The 21,140-nt window shown below is 34.7% G+C and overlaps 2 protein-coding genes across 2 annotated transcripts; both read right to left on the reverse strand.

Moving 5' to 3' along the window:
- Positions 1-18,065: 18,065 nt before the first annotated feature.
- LOC136837939 (uncharacterized) lies at positions 18,066-19,700 on the reverse strand. Its single transcript, XM_067102808.1, has one exon. The coding sequence runs from the start codon at positions 19,698-19,700 to the stop codon at positions 18,066-18,068; it is 1,635 nt and encodes a 544-aa protein (XP_066958909.1).
- A 672-nt stretch (positions 19,701-20,372) lies between these two features.
- Positions 20,373-20,855, reverse strand: LOC136837940 (uncharacterized). The gene has a single exon (XM_067102809.1). It carries the CDS (start codon positions 20,853-20,855, stop codon positions 20,373-20,375), a length of 483 nt encoding a protein of 160 aa, XP_066958910.1.
- Positions 20,856-21,140: the final 285 nt, after the last annotated feature.

Here is a 21,140-nt window from a genome sequence, read left to right on the forward strand (position 1 = left end):
GTGCGGTCATGAAAACCCCTTTGCCAAACAATGTACCATGCCTGATGTTGTAAGAAATATGAATGCGGCTAGGGGGTCCCCTGTAAGAGACACGCATCAGAATCCCGCTACTGGCGTGATAAATGGGCGAGGGGTACCGCAGGGTTCACGACTGCGGCCAAAGAAGTTAGTGAAAGAGTCGAAGATTAGAGCAGGTACATGGAACGTTGGTACTCTAACAGGAAGACTGAGGGAGATGGTACAGTAGATGTGATGGAGAGGAGGAGGATAGATTTCTTGTGTGTGAGGGGGACTAGGTGGAAAGGAAGTGGAACTAGAGAGATAGGAAATGGGTATAAGGTTTATACAGTGGGTCACGGGAGGGAAGAAATGGAGTTGGAATTATAGTAAGTAACACTGGAAGGAAAGAGTGGTAGAAGTAAAGAGAGTAAATGATAGGATTTTCAAGATTCCAATAATAATTGGGGACAAAGTAGTAAATATAATATCAGCATACGCTCCTCAGATGGGGTGCCAAGAGCAAGAGAAAGAATTATTTAGACAAGAGTTTGAGGCTGTCATTAGAACAGTGAGGGAGGAGGAGAAACTAATAATAGGAGCTGATATGAATGGCAGGGTGGGAAAGAGAAGAGATGGGTATAAGGAGGCACATGGAGGCCATGGGTTTGGAATTAGAAATGAAGATGGGGATTATATGCTGGAGATGGCTCAGAGTTTTGAGTTGGCATGTATGAACACATGGTTTCAGAAGTTGGATAAGTACTTGATAACGTATGAAAGTGGAGGAGTGCAAAGCCAAATTGATTACATCCTGGTTAGAGGAGCCGACAAAAGCAATGTGACGAACTGCAAAGTGATCTTGGGAGAAGCATGCGTTAAACAACATGGATTGATGGTAATGGATTTGAAAATGAGAGGGAGGAAACATAGAAGTTGCACGGGGTAACAGAGTTGAAAATATGTGGGCAGACATGAGAGAAATACGTGAGGGGGAAGCAGAGGAACTGGTGGGAAGAACCAGCGGATATTTTTTGAGGAGAAAAGTGGTGGTGGAATGGAGAGGTGCAAGAATCAATTAAAAGAAAATCAAAAGCATTCAAGGAAGGACTGGAAAGTAAGGCCAGCACAGGGTGCACAGGAACGGTACAGAGAAGAGGAAAGAGATGCCAGAAGGAGGGTGGGTAGGTGTGGCTATTGGAAGGGCGGCAGAGCAGTTGAATGAAAGACTAGGAACAAGAGAAGGAGAAAAGGATATCTATAAGATCTCAAACTTGAGGAAAAGGCAGAGACAGGATTTGGGTAAATTGGGTGTCATCAAGGATAGAGGTGGAAATGTACTGTATAGGGAGATGGAGAGAGTATTTTGAACAACTTTTAAATACTGAAAATGAGAGAGAGGAGATGGGGAAAGCACAGAGGGTGGAGGGACCAGTGATGGAGATACAGGATAGAGAGGTGAAGAAGAGAGCATTACGTGAAATGAAGAATGGTAATGCACCAGGTCCATCAGAGTTCCAAATTGAAATGATCAAATTACTAGGTACAGAGAGGGAGAAATGGATGCTGGATTTATTAAAAGCTATATGGGAAGAGGAAGAAATGCTGAGGGACTGGTAACTACAGAGGAATTAAACTAACAGAGCATGGATTGAAAGTTTTAGAGAGGATACTGGATGAGAGATTAAGAGAAATTGCAAAGATCGGAAAACAGCAGTACGGATTCATGAGAAGAAGAGGGATTTATTGGTGCATCGATGCCATCTTCATAGTAAGACAGCTGCAGGAAAAGAGGCTAGAGGGAAACCAGCTTTATTGTGTATTTATAGACCTGGAGAAAGCATACAAGAGACTCCCATGAGAAGTGTTTTAGTGTTTGAGGAAGAGGAAAACCCCAGAAAAGTTGGCTAGGCTGGTCGAGATGATATATCAGAGAACGAGCACAAAAGTAATAGCAGCAGTTGGGGAAACAGAAAACTTTGAAGTTAGTGTTGGATTGCACCAGGGGTCAGCATTAAGCCCATTTTTGTTTGTGTTGATCATGGATGTGTTGAGTGAAGAGATCAAGAATGAAGTGTTGTGGGAGTTGTTGTACGCTGATGATCTGGTGATTACTGCTGAAGATGAGGAGGACCTATAGAGAAGGGTTGGAGAGTGGCAGGAGTCTTTAGCGAGGGGTGGCGTAATGGAGAATATGAACAAAACAGAGGTTTTAGTGAGCAGTAGGGAAGATAGAGACAGAATAGTAATACAAGAAAGAAGAGGCTCAATTATAAAACAGGTAGAAAAATTTAAATACTTTGGATCTACTTTAAGCCAAGAGGCTGAAGTGGACAGTAGGAGAAAAGTGATGTGGGGGAAGTGGAGAGATATAGCTAGAGTTGTATGTGATAAGAAAATGCCAATCAATTTTAAAAGTCAAGATGTACAACACAGTGATAAGACCAGTTTAATGCATGGATCAGAAACATGGGCTCAAGAAGAAGAGAGGAAGTAAAGCTTGAGAGAACAGAGATGAGAATGCTGAGGTGGATTATGGTAATATTGCTGCTTGAGAGATTGGAAAATGATGAAATAAGAGACAGGGAATTTGATGGCAAGATAAAGTGAAGGAAGATATGGAGAGAAGAGGTTTGGTGGAGGATGATGTCTTTGACGGAAGGCAGTGGAGGAGAAGGTGCATCAGGCAACAGACCTCTTAACCTAGTAGGGAAGACATCGGGAAAGAAGAAGGTTTTTTTTTTTTTTTTTTTTTTTTTTTATTTTTATCTATTATTTTTGTTTATCTTATTTATTTTCATTTACTCACTTTTTTATTTGTGTTTATTTTTCTTTATTTTTATTGATTTATTGGTATTTATATATTTATTTATTTATTGGCTTTTATATATATATTTATTTATTTTTATTTAATTATTTTACTTTATTTTTAATCATTTTTTTATTTTATTAATTTTTTATTTTATTTAATTTTTAGACATTTTTACTTATTTTTTTATTTAGTTTTATTTAATTTTATTTATTTAGTTCTATTTATTATTATTTTTTATTTTCATTTCTTTTTATTGTTTTATTTTTATTCGTTTACTTTCATATATTTTATTGATTTTTATTTAATTTATATTATTCCTTATTTATTGATTTTTATCTATATATCTTCAATTCTTTTATCTTTTTATTTATTCATATATTTTTATTTATTGTTAAATACTTTTTATCATTATTTATTTGTTTTTTATTATTTTTTCTTATTTTCATTTATTTATATTTAATTATTATTTATTTATTTTTATTTATTTATTTATATTTACTTTTATTTATTTATTTGTTCATTTTTATTTATCTATTTTCATTTATTCTTATTAATTTTACTCATTATTTTAACTATTTTTTATTTATCTATTTATATTTGAATATTTTTTTATTTATTTTCTAATTATCTATTTTTACTTTTATTTATTTTTACCATTATTTACTTTTTAATTTTTTTATTTTATTTATATTAATTTATTTTTATTTATTTCATTTTGTTCTTTCTTATTAATTCATTTGTATTTTTTATTCTTATATAATCGTATTTTCATTTTTATTTGTTTATTTTAATTTAATACTATTTATTACTTCTTATTTATTTTCCATTTTTCAGACATTTCTATTTTTATTAATTTTATATTTTTATTTTAATATATTATTATTTATTTATTATTATAAATTTTTATTAATTTATTTTGTATTATTTTTATTTATTATTAACTATTTGTATTTACTTATTTCTATTTATATTTATTTAATGTAACGACCCGAGTGGGCCATTATGCAGGTTCTTTAACATACTCAGGACGGGGCTGTCATGACTGACGGCAGATGCAACAAACAAAGGAGGAGAAAACAACAAAAACAATAAAATGAGCTTAATATTAGTTTATTTTTAAAAATATTTACAAGTGAGACAGGTCTGGTAAAAAGATAAAACCATAAGCATAAAAAAAACCAAGAGGCAGCACTAAACAAAATCAAGTTAAATAAACAATTAACTTCATAAAAAAGTAGCTTAAAAAAAAAAAGAGGCAAAAATAAACAGCAGCAGGCAGAAAATAAAATACCAAACATACGTCCTCCATCGGGGCACCAAGACAGCCCTCAGCTGTGCAACAGGGACAAGAACCCACCAACCAGAATACCCCGATGGAGACGTCAGGACAGCCTCACGCTGTCAACAAAGATGAGCAGCTCGTGGTCACACGACTACTCATGGTCACACTCCACCTCTACGTCGTGCTCCACTTCGTAGGCGTGCTCCAATTTGCTGCTCAAAAACTCGACCAACGTCGACTCCAAAAACTGCCTGCTGCTGCTGCCACTGCCGCTACTTTCGCTGCCCTACCAGACCCGACTGACTAAAGAAAAACGGCAGCTCACCGACGAGAACAAAAAAACTTGAAGGTAAGGAGGCAGCAATCCACAAAAGGGAACGAGCGGGGAACCAGCAGTTCCCGCAAAACCATCACTTAACGTGACATTTAATATTATTTATTTGTTTTTATTTATTTTTTATTTTATTTATTTTTATTTATTTTAATATATTTATTTTTATTTATTTTTTTATTTTCATTTATATATGTATTTATTTAATTTATTTTTATTTATTCATATATATTTGTTTTTTATTTTGTTATATTTATTTAGTTTTCTTTATTTTATTTTAATTTTATTTATTTATTTAACTAATTATTTTTTATATTTTTATTTATTTTTATTATTTTATTTTTGTTTTTTGTTTTTATTTGTTTTTATGTTTATTTATAAATTATTAGCAATTTATTTTTGTTTTTATTTATTTTCATTTACATTTCTTATTTATTTAATTTAATTATTTTTATTCAAGTATGTTATTTATTTTTATTTATTCTCATTTTTTTATTTATTTATTTCTGTTTATTTTTATTTATATTTATATTTATTACTTTATTAATTTTTATTTTCTATATTTATAATTTCTTACTAATATTTGTTTATTAAATTTTTGTTTTTAATTTTAATTTTAATTTTTTATTTATTTATTTATTTATTTATTTATATTTATTTTTATTTTATTATTTATTTATTTATTTACTTATTTATTTATTTTTTTTAATCTTATTTATTTTTATTTAATTCTTTTTATATATATTCATTTTTTTATTTTTTTATTTTTTATTATATTTTCACGTATTTTTATTTATTTATTTCTCTTTAGTTATTTATTTATATATTTAGTTATTTATTTATTTATTCATTTAGTTATTTTATAAATATTTATTTATTTATTTTATGTTTTTATCTCTGTTTAATTGATTTCTTTATTTATTGATTGATTTTTTATTAATCATATTTATTATTTTTTTCCTAATTTTTATTATTTTTCGTTATTAATTATTTTTTTATTATTATTTATATATTATTTTTCTTTTATTATTTGTTTTCATTTATATTGGTATTATTTTATATTTATTTATTTATATAATTTATGTTTATTATTTATTTCTTTTTTATTTATTTTATTCTATTTTTATTTCTATTAATTTTTTATTGTTTTTTTTATTTTTTCAATTATTTAATTTTCATTTTTTTTTATTTTTTCACTTTTTTTCATCTTTTATTTATTTTTATTTATATTTCATTATTTTTATTTATTTTTATATATTTTTTAATTTTTAATTTTATTTCTGTTGTTATTTATTTTGTTTTAATTTTTACTTTTTATTTTTATTTATATTTATTTATTTATTTATTGTCATTTATTTTCATTTACCTTTATTTACTTTACTTATTTTTCTCTTTTATTTATTATTATTTATTTTATTTATTTTCATTTATCTATTTTTATTTCTTTATTTATTTTTACTTTAAAATTTTTACTTCTTTATTTATTTTTACTTGAAATTTTTACTTCTTTCATTTATTTTCAATTATTTTTAATTTTATTTTTATTTTTATTTATTACATTTATATTTATTTATTTATTTTATTTAATAATTTTTATTTCTATGTTTTTTTATTTTAATTTTATATACTTTTTAGTATATTTTCTTCTATTTTTATGAATTTTATTTATTTACCTTTATTTTTTATTTTTATTTTTTATTTTATTTATCTTATTTATATTTTTATTTACTCTTTTATTTTTGTTTATTTTTATTTATTTATTTGTACTTATATTTATTTTTTTATTCATTTATTTTTATTTATTCAATAATATTTTTTATTATTTTTTTATTTATTTATATATATTTATTTTTTCTATTTCATTCTTATTTATTTTTGTTTTATTATTTTATTTATCTCTTATTTATTTTAATTTAATTTTATTTATTTTATATATTTATTTTTATTCATTTTTATTTTTCACTTTTATTTATTTGTATTTATTTCATTTATTTTTATTTTTTTATCTTAAATTATTTTTTAAAAATTTCATCTATGCTATTTATATTTATTTAATTTTATTTATTTATTTTTATTTTATTTTTTTTTATTATTAATTTCTATTTATTTTTATTTATTTATTTTTTAATTACTCATATTTATATATTTATTTTTATTTATTTTATTTTTAATTCTTATTAATCTTATTGTTATATTTATTTTTATTTATTTTATTATATTATTTATTTATTTATCTTTATTTAATTTTGTTTATTTATTGGTTATTATTTATTCATTTTCCTTATTTATATTTATTTATCTTTTATTTATTAAGGATATTATGTTTTGCTGTTTTCATATTTAGTAATTAAGGGCGTTGTTTTAACTGTTTCGTGTGTAATATTGCTTAACTACCAATATTGGTTGTTTGTTCGGTGGTCAGTCGAAGGTTTGGTGTCGGTCAAAGACGGCCGTGAAGTTAGTCTCTTCATAATTTTGATACAAAGTGGTTTGAGCTAGTGGGGACTCAAGAATGCAGTCATAATTAGTGATGTCTACAAATCCACTTGAGTATTCCTACTCATCTTAAAAGTACATTCAGGGAAACTTTGTTTAGGAGATATGCATATCTAAATGTAAGGATAATTTCTTGAGGTGTGCTTTGGTTGAGGGTCGTGAAATAGAGATTGTGCTCATGCCAATCTAACTACTGTATTTCAAGCTAGGAACACCGAATGCGCCAATAGTAAGTTCGTATTGTTAGTTTAGTTAATATACACAAAGCAATGTATTGATATAATCATAATTTGAATTAGCATAAGAACAAAGTAGCCCGGGTGTTGTAGCATAAGGCTTCGGCAACGATTTGGGTCAGTATGTTTCAGATCGTTTAGGCTAAACGATAACATTGATGATTTGAAATGCTATACTTATTCTGAATGAGTCGGAATAATGTCCAATGCAACTGAAAATAATTACAGTTACCTATTTATGATATTGGAAGCGAGATTTTAAGGTAAAATCACTCAGAATCTAAACACACTGACAGGTTCTAATAGAATGCCATATTAAGTGTATTTCCTTCATAAATGTTTTTGACAGATACATTTAATACCCAGTGTGTCAAGACTTAGCGGCTAAAAGTTTAGTTCAGCTATTTGACGCAATACAATATGACAGTGCAATATTTCACGTCAAAATGAAACACCTAAGTTTCTGATCAAACATTCAGTCAGCCAGTCACTTACATCTTCTGAGCAAAGTCAGCTTCCCTATGCTGACTTTGGAGCTGAACTTCACAGAAGAGGTCAGGTCAAGAAATGTAGTTGATGCAAATACATCAGTCTCTCTTATAGTAAGGTTTAGAACCAGTTTTATTTGTAATGCTTTGTCGTGTTCTTTTTTATCACGCTTTCTTTTATTCTCTGCTATTCTTTTAAGAAGTTTTCCCTTGTATAGATGTTGATTTTTCTAAATTTTGTTATATGGTAGCGTAGTTTTCCCAGGAGGCTTTAAGAAGACACTATTGTTTTTCTTTCGTCATTAGCACCAAAACAAAGTTACAGTGAGGTTACAAGGAGCTACAGTGCAAAATTAAAGTTGAACTTGAGTTTGAGTTCAGGTGTGCCTTTTCTTGTAGAACAGCCAGCTACTAGTGCGGTCTGGACTTCACTCCTTTCTTCTTTGTGCCTTAGCTGCTCCTTGTCTGCTGCTTATCTGCTCCTTCTCTTATCTGCTGTCTTTTCTTCTCTGCTCTGCTCTGCTCTGCTCTGCTCTGCTCTGCTCTGCTGGACTTTTTAAAGATTTCTGGAAGTTAGTTGTCCACCCTCAGCGGGTGGGGATCTTGTTTCTGCCCCCACCTTTGTAGATGCTTAATTGGTCACGCAGATTACCTGAAACGCCCTATTTGTGGAATTGTACTTCCCTTAGGGAGGAGTTTCTAAAACACCAAAATTATGATTTTTTCTGGCTGTTATTCCACTATAAGGCTACCTTGCTTTCTGTTACGAATTCCTTGTGATTACCAACTCGATTAAGTGTAGTCATAGTAGCTTCGTAACTACGACACAATCATAATAAGTCCTCGAGTTTGGCTTTTATAATCATAACACAGGTTTGCTTTTTTTAGCGAATTTGCACACCTCTTTGTGCTTACTGGTCGACTAAGCGTTCTCGAGTTCTCGTCTTGTCATCACGGTATAGCAAAAACACAGAGATGTTTTTAAATTCTCTCTCTCTCTCTCTCTCTCTCTCTCTCTCTCTCTCTCTCTCTCTCTCTCTCTCTCTCTCTCTCTCTCTCTGTTCATTTCTTCTAAATCTCTCTCTCCCTCTCTCTCTCTAACTATCAATGTCTAACAATGGAAGATTTCTCTCTCTCTCTCTCTCTCTCTCTCTCTCTCTCTCTCTCTCTCTCTCTCTCTCTCTCTCTCTCTCTCAAAGAGGTTGTACCCGGATCTCCATACTGATGGGAAAGAACAAGAAAAAAAAAAAGAAAAGAAAGACACAGTATTTTATTTTTGAAAAGAGGGAATTGCAGGTTTGGTGAAAGATGTTATTACAAACATCCCAAGATATGTCACAATTATGAGATATATGGCAAATGTGCATATCTAGATGGCTATGAAGAGGAATGCAGCGATCTACATCCAAAAATATGTAGAAAATGGAAAGAAGGAAATGGATGTAGGTTTAATAAGAAATGTAGGTACATGCATCCTGTAGCCATGAAAAACCAAAATCAAAATCAAATACATATAAAAAATCAAGGTAAAAAATGAAACAAATAAAGAAAAGAAGAAAGATCATGTGATTAAAAAACAAGCCAACAACACATTATGAAATGTCAGCACCACGATATGAGCCATCAGCACCTAGATATAGCACAAGGAACAAGCAATGTATCTATGATGCTAAGGGATGGTGCAGATATGGAGATAAGTGCAGGTTTATGCACAAAGTGAATAAATATGAAGTTGGAAGAACAAGTATAATGGAAAAGTTGGATTTTTAATGTACGAATTTCTGGAAATGAAAAAGATCAACATATCAGAACAGGAAAGAGACATGGGAAAATCCTTATTATTACCCATATTAGATAATGGAGATAATACGCAAACCATCATAGTGATGAACGCGCAGGGTTTAGTTTCGAGTAACTCAAAAAGAAAGATAGAGTTCTTAGAACTAACCCAAAATGAAAAAATAGAAATACTGAATATCAGTGAAACCTGGTATTCCCAAGAGACTGGTAATGATGACCAGATAAAGGGTTTCAAACTTATAGATCAGATAGAAAAAATAGAAATTTGGGGAACCGCGATATATGGGAGAGATGCCAATCAAGGAAAAATCTGTGAGAAATATAGTAACACAGAATGTGAATTAATAGCGGTAGAATTTGAATATGAAAAATTAGTGAACATTGTAATATATAGACCCCTAATACTAAAAAGAGTTTGACATAATAATTGAAAAATTGGATGAAATATGTAGAAATCACAAGGACTGGACTATACTCTAACTGGAGACTTTAACTTTCCTTTTGTAGAATGGAAAGAACGAATAGGAGACTTTGGTTGTATTTATACATATAAAAAGAGAGCAATAGTAGTGCAGAAGATAAGAGGCAATTTGAAAGCTATTAGATATGCTACTAGAGCATAACATTCAGCAAATAAATCACCTACCAACAAGAAAGGATAATATTTTAGATCTAGTATTTGTGAACGAGGTGAACTATGTTAAAGAAATAATAGTATATAACACGAGTATTTCGGACCATAATGTCATAGAACTAACAGTCCGTTCCAGAACATATGAAAACAGAGAAAAGCAAGAAACGAAAAAAAATGGGAAGGATATGGAAAATACAATTTCTATAGTAAGAATATAAATTGGTCAAAAATAAATGAAGAATTAAACAAAGAATGGGAAAATATATTTGTAAGTGATGATATACAGGTAAGTACCGATATATTATATAAAATATTAGAGGAAATAGTGGAAAAATATATACCGAAGAAAAAAGTAATCATCAGTCACGAATTCCAAGAGACAGAAGGATCTTGTTCCAGAAAATTAGAAAGTGGAAAAAAGCTCTTGCAAAAGAAAAGAATGCATGGAAAGTGATGGAACTAAAAAGTAAGATAGAAAATGCAGAACAAAAGATTATACAATCAAAAGAAAATGAAAAAGGGAACCTAGAAGAAATGACACTACAAAATATCAAGCAAAACCCTAAAATTTTTATTCATATGCAAAAAGATGAATAAAATAAGAGTAGAAATAGGCCCTCTAAGAATTGAAGGGCGATTAACGAATGAAAAAGGAAATATGTAACATATTAGCAGAAAGATATAAGAGTGAATTTACACCTAGAATTGAAAATGAAGATAATGATACAGAAATAAGAGATGAAAATACTGAATACTTATCAGATATAGATATTACAGAAGCCGATATTGTGCAGGCTATTAATGAAATTAAAAATGGATCAGCAGCAGGACCAGATGGAGTACCTGTCATATTGTTAAAAAAGTGGTTCATTCAATCGCAAAGCCGCTAGCAATATTATTAAGACAAAGTATAGATACAGGCAAGATTTATGATGAGCATAAATTAGCATATATTACTCCTACTTTCAAAAGTGGTTCAAGACTAGAGGCAAGTAATTATAGGCCTGTGAGTCTGACATCTCATATTATGAAAGTATATGAAAGGGTAATAAAAAAAATATAATGAAACATTTAATTAAAAATAGATTGTTCAATATAGGACAACATGGTTTTGTACCCGGAAAAAGTACACAAACCCAACTGTTAGTCCACCATGTCATATATAAAAATATGATAAATGAAAAAGATACAGATGTGGTTTACCTAGACTTTGCAAAAAAAAGCTTTTGACAAGGTAGATCATAATATATTAGCGAAAAAAATTAGAAAACATAACATTGTTGACAAAGTAGGAAGATGGATAAAAGAATTTTTGCCAAAACAGAAAACAGATAGTGATTGCAAACGATGAGAAATCGGATGAAGCTACGGTAATATCCGGTGTACCACAGGGTACGGTGTTAGCTGCATTGCTGTTTGTGATTATGATTGCAGACATAGACAGTAATGTTAAGGACTCAGTAGTAAGAAGTTTCTGCAGATGACACAAGAATAAGTAGAGAAATTGCTTGTGATGAAGATAGGAACTCGCTACAAAGAGACCTAAATAAAATATATAAATGGGCAGAGATAAATAGGATGGTATTTAACTCTGATAAATTTGAGTCAATGAACTATGGTGATAAAGTAGGAATGCTATATGCATATAAAGGACCTAATAATGAGACAATCACAAACAAGGAAGCAGTTAAAGACCTTGGTGTGATGTTGAATAGGAATATGTTATGCAATGATCAAATAGCAATTCTATTGGCAAAATGCAAAGCAAAAATGGGAATGTTGTTCCGGCACTTCAAAACAAGAAAAGCTGAACACATGATTATGCTTTATAAAACGTAATGTGTATCCACTTGAATATTGCAATATAATATGGTACCCACACTACCAAAAGGATATTGCACAAATAGAGAGTGTACAAGGTCATTTACAGCTAGAATAGAAGAAGTTAAGGACCTTGACTACTGGGAAAGACTACAATTCTTAAATTTATATAGTCTTGAATTATATGGTAATTCAAGCATGGAAACAGATAGAAGGAATTACCGAAAATATCATGGAACTAAAATTATCAAAAAGAGCAAGCAGAGGTAGATTAATAGTGCCAAAAACTATACCAGGAAAATTAAGGAAAGCACACAGGACATTAATCCACCACGCACCAGCATCGATAATGCAGCGTCTATTCAATGCGCTACCAGCTCATCTGAGGAACATAACTGAGCGTAGATGTGTTTAAGAATAAGCTCGACAAATATCTAAGATGCATCCCAGACCATCCAAGACTGGAAGATGCAAATATACAATGGAAGATGCGTTAGCAACTCTCTGGTAGACATCAAAAGGCGCCTCACACTGAGGGACCTGGGCAACCTGAACGAATTGTAAGGTCTGTAAGGTAAGGTCATTATTTTAATTAATACTTAGAATATTCAGTTTACAATCATCAAATTTTGGTAAGTTAAAGAATACAGATACTAAGTTTAATCAGTTAAAATTATAGTATACGTTACTAAACACGCTTAAAAAATGGCTATCACTGTTGACTGAAAAGAGTACACCAATTCATTATCTGTCAGCATGTATTACATGTAACCAATATAGATATGAATGCTGGTCACATTAGTAGTACATTCTATGGAACCTAATGTCCTCCGAACCTGGATATCACAGCCAATAGTAATATAGCTCAATCCAGTTGAAAGCAGTAAAATACTTCTGCAGCTAATAATAATAATAATAATAATAATAATAATAATAATAATAATAATAATAATAATAATAATAATAATAATAATAATAATAAACCTTAGAGGAAAGCAGTCAAAGTTCAGTTCGCAGACTAGAGCGATGACTCTGCTTCCTTAGGTATCAGAACAGAAAACGGGGATCAAGATCCTATCCTCAGGGTTCACTGCTCAAACCTCTAAGTTTCATCATCGACCTTAACTCAAGTTTTCAGTAATATGATCATTCTACACAGAGACTCCATGTCTTCAATAAAAGTAGCAAATTAAAATTTGATACAACCCAGCTTCCACACCATGATAGACCTCCTTTTGAAACGTGAAATGCGTGTCATGACCCTGCCAACCATCTAACAACCTCTTAAAAATATGACTTTGATCCAGTTTCGGTATATTTAGCTAGAACGAACAGAACAAATCGAAGAACACTGTTAAAGATTCGGGCGTTGTACTCAAAATGTTATGTGAGCATTTACCAACAATCCTTTACTGTGAATTCTACCATCAATATGATTTACTTTGACTAAATAATGAGCTGGAGTCAACAATGGCTTCTGTGATTGATTGAAGCTGTCTTCTGTCTATAGAAGTTCTGTGAAATATAACTGAATTGAATATACAGCATGTCAGTGTCACTCTACCCCATTATTATACCTTCCCAGTTCACGATTTTCATTTCTATCAGAGGTAAACTGACAGTCACTCATTACTCAAAATAATAACAGTGTCCCCTCATGCCTAAAATGACGCCAGATAAAGAATCCTACTGGTGACAACAGATAAATCTGGTGCACAACACTGCTATACTGTGACTGTCACTCAACATATCCGAAGCGCAGTTCATTTGTAAAAGAGCATTCTATAACGAACTAAAGCAATGGTAAGGTACTAAGCAAGCTTCATTCACGAAATATCCGAGATACCATCGTTGACATATGTTAACATTGTGAGAAGTTATAGCGAGAAGTAATGAGAGTGAGGGAATTACCTCCACGCCTTCAAATATCGGTGTAAACCTTCAGTTTGGGAAGCAAGCAGTGACCCTATATATCATTCCTCTGACCTGTGAGTTGTCGCAAAGACAAGCCTAGTGTCTTTAATAATCATGATTGGTTACCTACGTTCAGTGTGGAGCTAATGATTCTTTTGGTAACGATGATCATAGTCCTAAAATGAATCCCTGGCTGTAAATCTTATTCCTTCGTATTCAAGGCCATTTATATATATTTCAAGTGTTGACTGTCAAGTAATAAACCCTGCTTTAAAAATGAATAAAATGACTGGTCAGCTATGCATAAACAATGACAGAACCTATAGGCCCACAAGCAGTTACCAAAGGGTATAGAATTCCCGCGAAAGCCACTCTTATATAATAATAGAGGCTCATGCACTCGCTCAGAATTTCTTCTCAAAGCCAGTTGTTTAACCCACCAACAACGTACAATAAATTATAAATCCAGTTCCCAAAAGAACAGCAATTCTAGGAAAAAGGGAGCCAAATTGTAATAAAGGATCAGAGCCTATATTACAGTTTCAAAAGCGTCTGGCGACTGTCAAATGGGAACAGCTTTCCATGAAGTACTGACTGTATACTGTCCACCTTACCGGACTGACACTAACAGCACAAGCACTGGGCATTCCTGTTGAAGCATCTACTAGTATGTTATAGTGTTCCACTGTATTTGTCCTGTTCAGGGTTTTACGGCAATAATCATGTCGCAAAACATACCTCCTCAGTGCTCATTACTATTAACAATATCTAGAAACTCAAATGGCACTAACATTCATAGTGTTGTCATTTTAACTGCCACAGAATGAAGAAAAATCTCCCTTAATAATGTCATCGACCACAGGAACTTCAGACCACAGCAAAGATACGAGATTCATTCGATTCATTCACATCATCCCAAACGGAGGAAGGAACACTTTTTTGGTTGACCTTCGATCGCTGTGCAGTAAAGGGAGTTAGGCTGAAGGTATAATTTGGTTTACTTACCCTTATTTAAGCCAAAATGATGGATACTGAGGGAGAACAGATGGTATTTTAACAATTTACTTACATTTTCATTTATTTAGTTGTTGATTTACCTGTTTTTGTAATAACTGATTTCCTCTCTCTGCATTTCCCTTTATCCCTTGTTAATTCTTTCGAGTGAACACCATACGCTTTGGAAACCTGAATTTCAAGTCAGGGACCCCTTTGGTGTGCTGCTTCTATATGAATAGGGTTCATCTTCTAATAATAATAATAATAATAATAATAATAATAATATGAGATGCTGTCATAACAATGGTCTCTCTACCTCTGGTCTATCAGGCAACGACTGTCAGAAAGGACACCTAAACGAGGAACAACATAATTACTTCACAAACCACTTGATATCCTATTTAGTGCACTTTGCATGAAAGCACTTTTCCTACCTCTTTCATAGGCAGGTTTTGTAAACTTATCAGAGGCACAGGGTGAACAACTACATAGAATATACACAGGACGTCAAACTTAATATTCAGTATGGAATTTGAAACAGAGCTTGAATGGAACTGGGTTCACAAGAATGTATTACCCTCTCATTGTACATTTAAGATAGACACTTCTGGTCAAAAGTTTAGTCTTCTTCAGTCCTGCGTCAATTTTTAACCTACTTCTGTCATAGTGTTCATACAATTATATAAGAACTATATGTAAAACCTTCCATAAGGTCAGTGTTTATGGCAAAAAGGATTTATGCACATTTCACTAAACGTAAATATTTTTGCCCTCGTGTTGAACCTTAAATTATCGACAGATTAATGGGTCTGTCTTTCTTAGGGATTATATATCTAACCATATGAAAAGCTTACCGAGTTCAACCGTCGACTCCTGCCCTTCTGCCACGAGTGCTGAATAGCATTCCCCTCGAAGTAGTTACATAATTCTGTGTTAATTAAGTGGTTCCTGGCTCCTCCTCCTTCTCCTCCTCCTTCTCCGTCGTTTTGGTACAAACTCAAGACGTCCCAGTACATCTTGAAATTCAGTTGTATAGTTAATCTGAGTTATTATGCAAAAGTCCTGTTTTCAGGTACCTTAGGTAATAATAGAATGTACTGCAGTTTCAGTATGTATGTATTAAAAGAGAAATTAACAAAACTAAAACTATAAGGACGAAAGTTTAAGTCGTGGACACAGTCCCATTCCATGGGATATTATGGTCAATTTAAAGTGTCTTGGTTGCCGAGTGAAAATGCCATGTGGCTGGAGTTACCAGTCACACTATTAACTATCTTATGTAATGAGTCATCCTGTCATCCATGAGTAAGATGCTGATGCATTCTTAGATGTCAAAGGTGTGGAAGTAGTCTGCTCTGATAATGCCAGGACAGTAAAGTATGATATAAAAAGTGATTGGTGAGTAGTTTGCTATTATATAGCAAGACATGTTCAGAGTCGGATAGTGACCTTTAACTAATCAGTCTTATCCATTAGTGATTGTACAGCTTTGCTGTTATAAAGGCTTATTAGGGGGTCCACTTATTGTGTGCCTTGCATGACATGCTGTAGACAGTACTAAAGGTTCTTTTCAGTGACCCTTCAGCCTCCAGCTGCATTGCATTTTGCCTGTTGTCATTCATCCGCGCTCTTTGATCTCTTCCCAGTTATTGCTCCACTTTTCAGCTCTAACTTGGTGGTCTGAGTTTTTCAACTATAATGAACAAGCTGCTGCAATGGTACTCGGTCAGAGAAAATCTAGGAGAAATGGTATCTCAAAACTGACCCTTCACTTCATTCAAATTAAATGACTTCAAGTCTCTTGTGACAAAACTGAAACAGACTTTCAAAGAGAGTCTAACTCTCTTCATGTGGTATTATTTTTGCATTGTATAAAGCATTAGCCACAGTTCCATATACAAATATTAACCCAAATAATAATTGTTAGATATTGAAATTAAAGTTACTAATACAGTAATAAGTTTTTAACTAAAATATATGATTAAAATTATTGTAATTTTTGAATGCTAAAACTTCTGTGATTTTCTTCTGACATACCTGGTACTTTGAATTTTTGAGTGATGTGTTAATGCTAATTTATGTTCGACTGTTAGCTTTCTAATAAACTTCATAATGGATTCCCACCTTGAAGCCTTAAAAAATTAGAGTAAAAAAGGTGTAGGTGTAGGAAGATGGGGGTAGGAAGATGGATGGTAAATATATATATATATATATATATATATATATATATATATATATATATATATATATATATATATATATATATATATATATATATATATATATATTGTATAATATATATATATATATATATTTTGAGTGCTTTTGGGTGAAAGGAACAGACGCTTTTCTTGAAATGATGTATTTAATAAATCCTCAATCATTCTTCATTTACATCTTCATAGTAGATCACGTCAAGCGCGTCGTTCACTGTAACACAACAGTGACACATCAATAATCAATCTAATTTAATTCAATTTTAATCAGAAAACCAATAGGCTATATTATATCACAAGATCATTAATAATTAATTGGTAAACATTTCTACTCACATTGTACTATCCCCACTCAGTTCTTAACACTTTTTAATGAATGACTCGCGCCAACCTCTCGGTCTCGCTGGCATGTGCACTGTCCCAGGTGTCCCTTCAAAAAATGGCCCTGAGATCCGAGAGGCAGAGGGGAGCCAAACAGTTGCATTTATATCCACATTTAAACTACAAAGAGCAGCTCCAATAATTCAAAAACAGTTTAATAAATTTCAATGGAACCTAAATCTATTTTCTTCATCATTCATGAAAGCGCCAAATTGCAACCAGAAAAATATATCAATACAGTACAAAAAATTACTAACTAAAAACTCAGTCATTTCCATCGTAGCAGCCTCCCATTGGCTGAGAAACAACAAAGGGGGATATGGCTGCAAATTCGGCATCACTCAGATACGGCAAACAAAGTGCATTAGAACAAAAACACTCAATTCACGAGAAAGTGCACAAATTTTAATGAATTTTGATATACAACACCTCATATTTTAGTGCAATATCAACCAAGAATCATGCTTTTAAAAATGAAATGAGAGGCGAAGAAGGTAAGTGGTCGTGCATGTAAGTCGTTTTCTTTCCTTTTGAGTCCACCAAAGAGCACCGTTATCACTGCGTATACTCAATTAATTCTTTTAATATCAGTTGGCTCTAGGCGTTTTACACCAGCCCATATTTAGTCTCCGCACTAAATACTTCAATAAAACGCACATCACTATTCCTCATTTTCCAAGAGGAGACATAGCTTCTGCACTGGTCTCAGGTAGACTCCGTTTTGAGCCTTGACCTCTGCACGCCTCACGTGGCCGTCAGAGCCCAGGATGATGCGCAGGACTCTACCCAGAGGCCAAGTGCCTCGAGGTAACCTTTTCATCCAGGCACAGGACGATATCGTTGACCTGAACCTCACGTCGCATTGTGGTCCACTTTTGGCGGTCCTGAAGGAGTGGCAGGTACTCGCGTCCAGCGCGCCCAGAACTGGTCTGAGAGGAGCTGCGCTTGTCGCATGACGCTTTGTGTACATGTCCTTCGGTCGGTCTTCGTGAAGGGGTTCAGGTGATCCCTTCAGCATCAACAACATGTTGGGCGTCAAAGCAGCTGGTGAGTCGGGGTCGTCAGTGACCTTGGTCAGCGGACGACTGTTGATCAGCGCTTCTGCTTCACAGAAGAGCGTGGACAGCACGTCATCTGTCATGACTTGTCCGATGCAGGCGGCATTCAAGGCACGTCGGGTGGACCGGATCAACCTCTCCCACGCTCCTCTGAAGTGTGAAGCGTGGGGAGGGTTGAAACTCCAGTCGATACCCTTCGTCTGAAGAGCATCAGTGATTTTGTCGGTGTCAAACTTTCGTAGAGCTTCACGAAGTTCTTTCTCGGCGGCCACAATGTTGGTCCCATTGTCGGACCAGATTCGCTTCAGCGGGCCTCTTCTGGCCACGAACCGACGAACGGCGTTTATGAAGGAGTCTTGGTCCATGGTGTCGAGGAGCTCTATGTGGACCGCTCGTGATGTCAGACAGGTGAAAATGGCTCCCCAGCGCTTCACCTTCGACCTTCCCTGCTTCGTCAGGAAGGGACCGAAGCAGTCAGCTCCAGTGTAGGAGAAGGGCGGGTCACCTGGAGTGATCCAATCGTCTGGCAGATCGGACATGATCTGCATCACAGGCCTGCAGCTCAGCTTCTTGCAGGTGACGCAAGTGCGGATAACGGATCTCACGACCGCATTTCCGCGGATGATCCAGAACTTCTTTCTCAGCAACGCCATGAGGTGTGTTTGTCCACAATGGCCATGTACTTCGTGGGTCCAGCGCACCAGCAGCTTGACTACTGGAGACTTGGTCGGAAGAACAATCGGATGCTTCTTCTCAGATGAGATCGTGGATGATGTCAAGCGTCCTCCGACCCGAATCAAGCCGTCTCCCAGAAAAGGACGAAGACGAGCCAGCTTGCAAGATTTGATCACCCTCCCTGTCTTGTTCAGAGACTTGAACTCTTTCTCAAAACTGGCAGCTTGAACTGACTTCCATACAGCAAGCTCGGCACTCCGTAGATCTCTCACAATGAGCTTAGTCTTGGTCTCCTCGGGTCTAGTCTTCAGGCGGCAGAACTTGAGTGCGTAACCGATGACACGAAGAAACTTCATCCATGACGAGAAGCTCGAGATGATCATGTCAATGAACGTTTGTTCCGTTTTCACGATCTCCATCACGTGTAAGTCTCTCTTCACTTCTGGGTTGTCTTTCAGGTCCGCACGTCTGACGTCAGCGGGGAGAGTCGGCCAGTGCTGTTCATCTTTCTTCAAGAAGTCAGGGCCTGAGGACCAGAGGCTTGATTTGACTAGCTGCTCCATCTTAGCGCCTCTGGACGCCAGGTCCGCCGGATTTCGTTCTGTCTCGACGAATCGCCAGCAAGATACGTCTGTCAGCTCTCATATGAGATTCACTTGTTTTGCTGACGAATGTCTCTGGTACCTGGCACTCGTTGAAGAGGTACTTCAGTACCGTCGTGCTGTCTGTCCAGAAAAATGAGTCTTCGACGTCAATGTCTAGTTCAGTCTTCATCTTAGAGTCTTGTTGAGCCGCCACGGAAGCCGGCGTCAACTCAGCTCGGGGTATGCTCAATCTCTTCAACGGCGCTACTCGAGCTCTTCCCATGAGCAGTGTGCAGTGAACTTCTCCATCCGTCGAAACCACTTGCAGGTATGAGGCGACTAAATTAGCCTGTCTGACTCGCATCAGAGAAGTGGTGAAGCTGGAACAACGCTCCTTCTCCGAATGCTGGTGGAATCAAGCTTCTTCTCAGCTTGAACTCTGGAAGCAAGGTGAACTGCTGCAAAAGCTTCCCATTGCAACACTTCGGTGTCGCTCATTTTCTCATCCCATTAAAGCTTGCGTCGGCACATCTCTTGAAGGATTTGCTTCCCCAGGAGTGTGAAGGGTGACACTAGCCCCAGAGGGTCGTAGAGGGACGCCACGACAGATAGCACTCCTCTACGCGTGTATGGTTTGTCCCGGACGTCACTTCAGAACGTGAAATTGTCATCATTCATGTCCCAGTGGATGCCTAAATCGCGCTCCGTGGGCAACTCGTCCTTACTGAGGTCTAGAACTGCCACAGAATCATCTCTTTCCCCTTCAGGTACAGTTGCCAGGACACGCTTGTTGTTGGCCGTCCACTGGTTCAGGCGGAAGCCTCCGTCTCGGCAGACGTTGATGAGGTCGTTGATCAGTATGACACATCTTGCTTCGTCATAGAACGACTTTAGAAGGTTGTCGACGTAGAAGTTCCTCAGCAAAATGGTCGTTGTCTCGTCGTCGTATAGATGTCCGTAGTCTTCGGCTGTCTTTCTTAGGCAAAAATTCACAACGCTTGGGGAGGAACGGGCTCTGAATACGCGCGAAGTCATCCTGTACTCTTCGATCTGTCGGGAGGTGTCCCCTTCAGGCCACCAAAGGTATCGCAGCAAGTTTCGGTCGTCAATGGGTACTTTAACTTGGAGGAACATCTCTTGGATGATCGCTGTCACTGCAAACTAACCATTCTTGAATTGCAGTAGGACTCCCACGAGATTATTTGTGAGGTCGGGCCCCTGTGGTAGGTGGTCATTTAATGAATGGCCGCCAAACCTGCCTTGAGGTCAAAAGACGACCCTCACCTTTGGTTTCTTATGGTGCTTCACCGCATGGTGAGGCATGTACCATACCCTGCTATCACATCGTTGTCGAGCCTCGTCTGGAACCCTTTCAGCATAGCCTTTCATGATGTACTTCTGTACTTGCTCGGTGTAGGA

The sequence above is a fragment of the Macrobrachium rosenbergii genome, unplaced genomic scaffold (assembly GCF_040412425.1).
Source record: "Macrobrachium rosenbergii isolate ZJJX-2024 unplaced genomic scaffold, ASM4041242v1 13902, whole genome shotgun sequence".
NCBI lineage: Eukaryota > Metazoa > Arthropoda > Malacostraca > Decapoda > Palaemonidae > Macrobrachium > Macrobrachium rosenbergii.

Excerpts from the sequence above, each read along its gene's own strand:
- LOC136837939 (XM_067102808.1), bottom strand. The coding sequence starts at position 19,700 with ATGGAGCAGCTAGTCAAATCAAGCCTCTGGTCCTCAGGCCCTGACTTC.
- LOC136837940 (XM_067102809.1), bottom strand. The coding sequence starts at position 20,855 with ATGTTCCTCCAAGTTAAAGTACCCATTGACGACCGAAACTTGCTGCGA.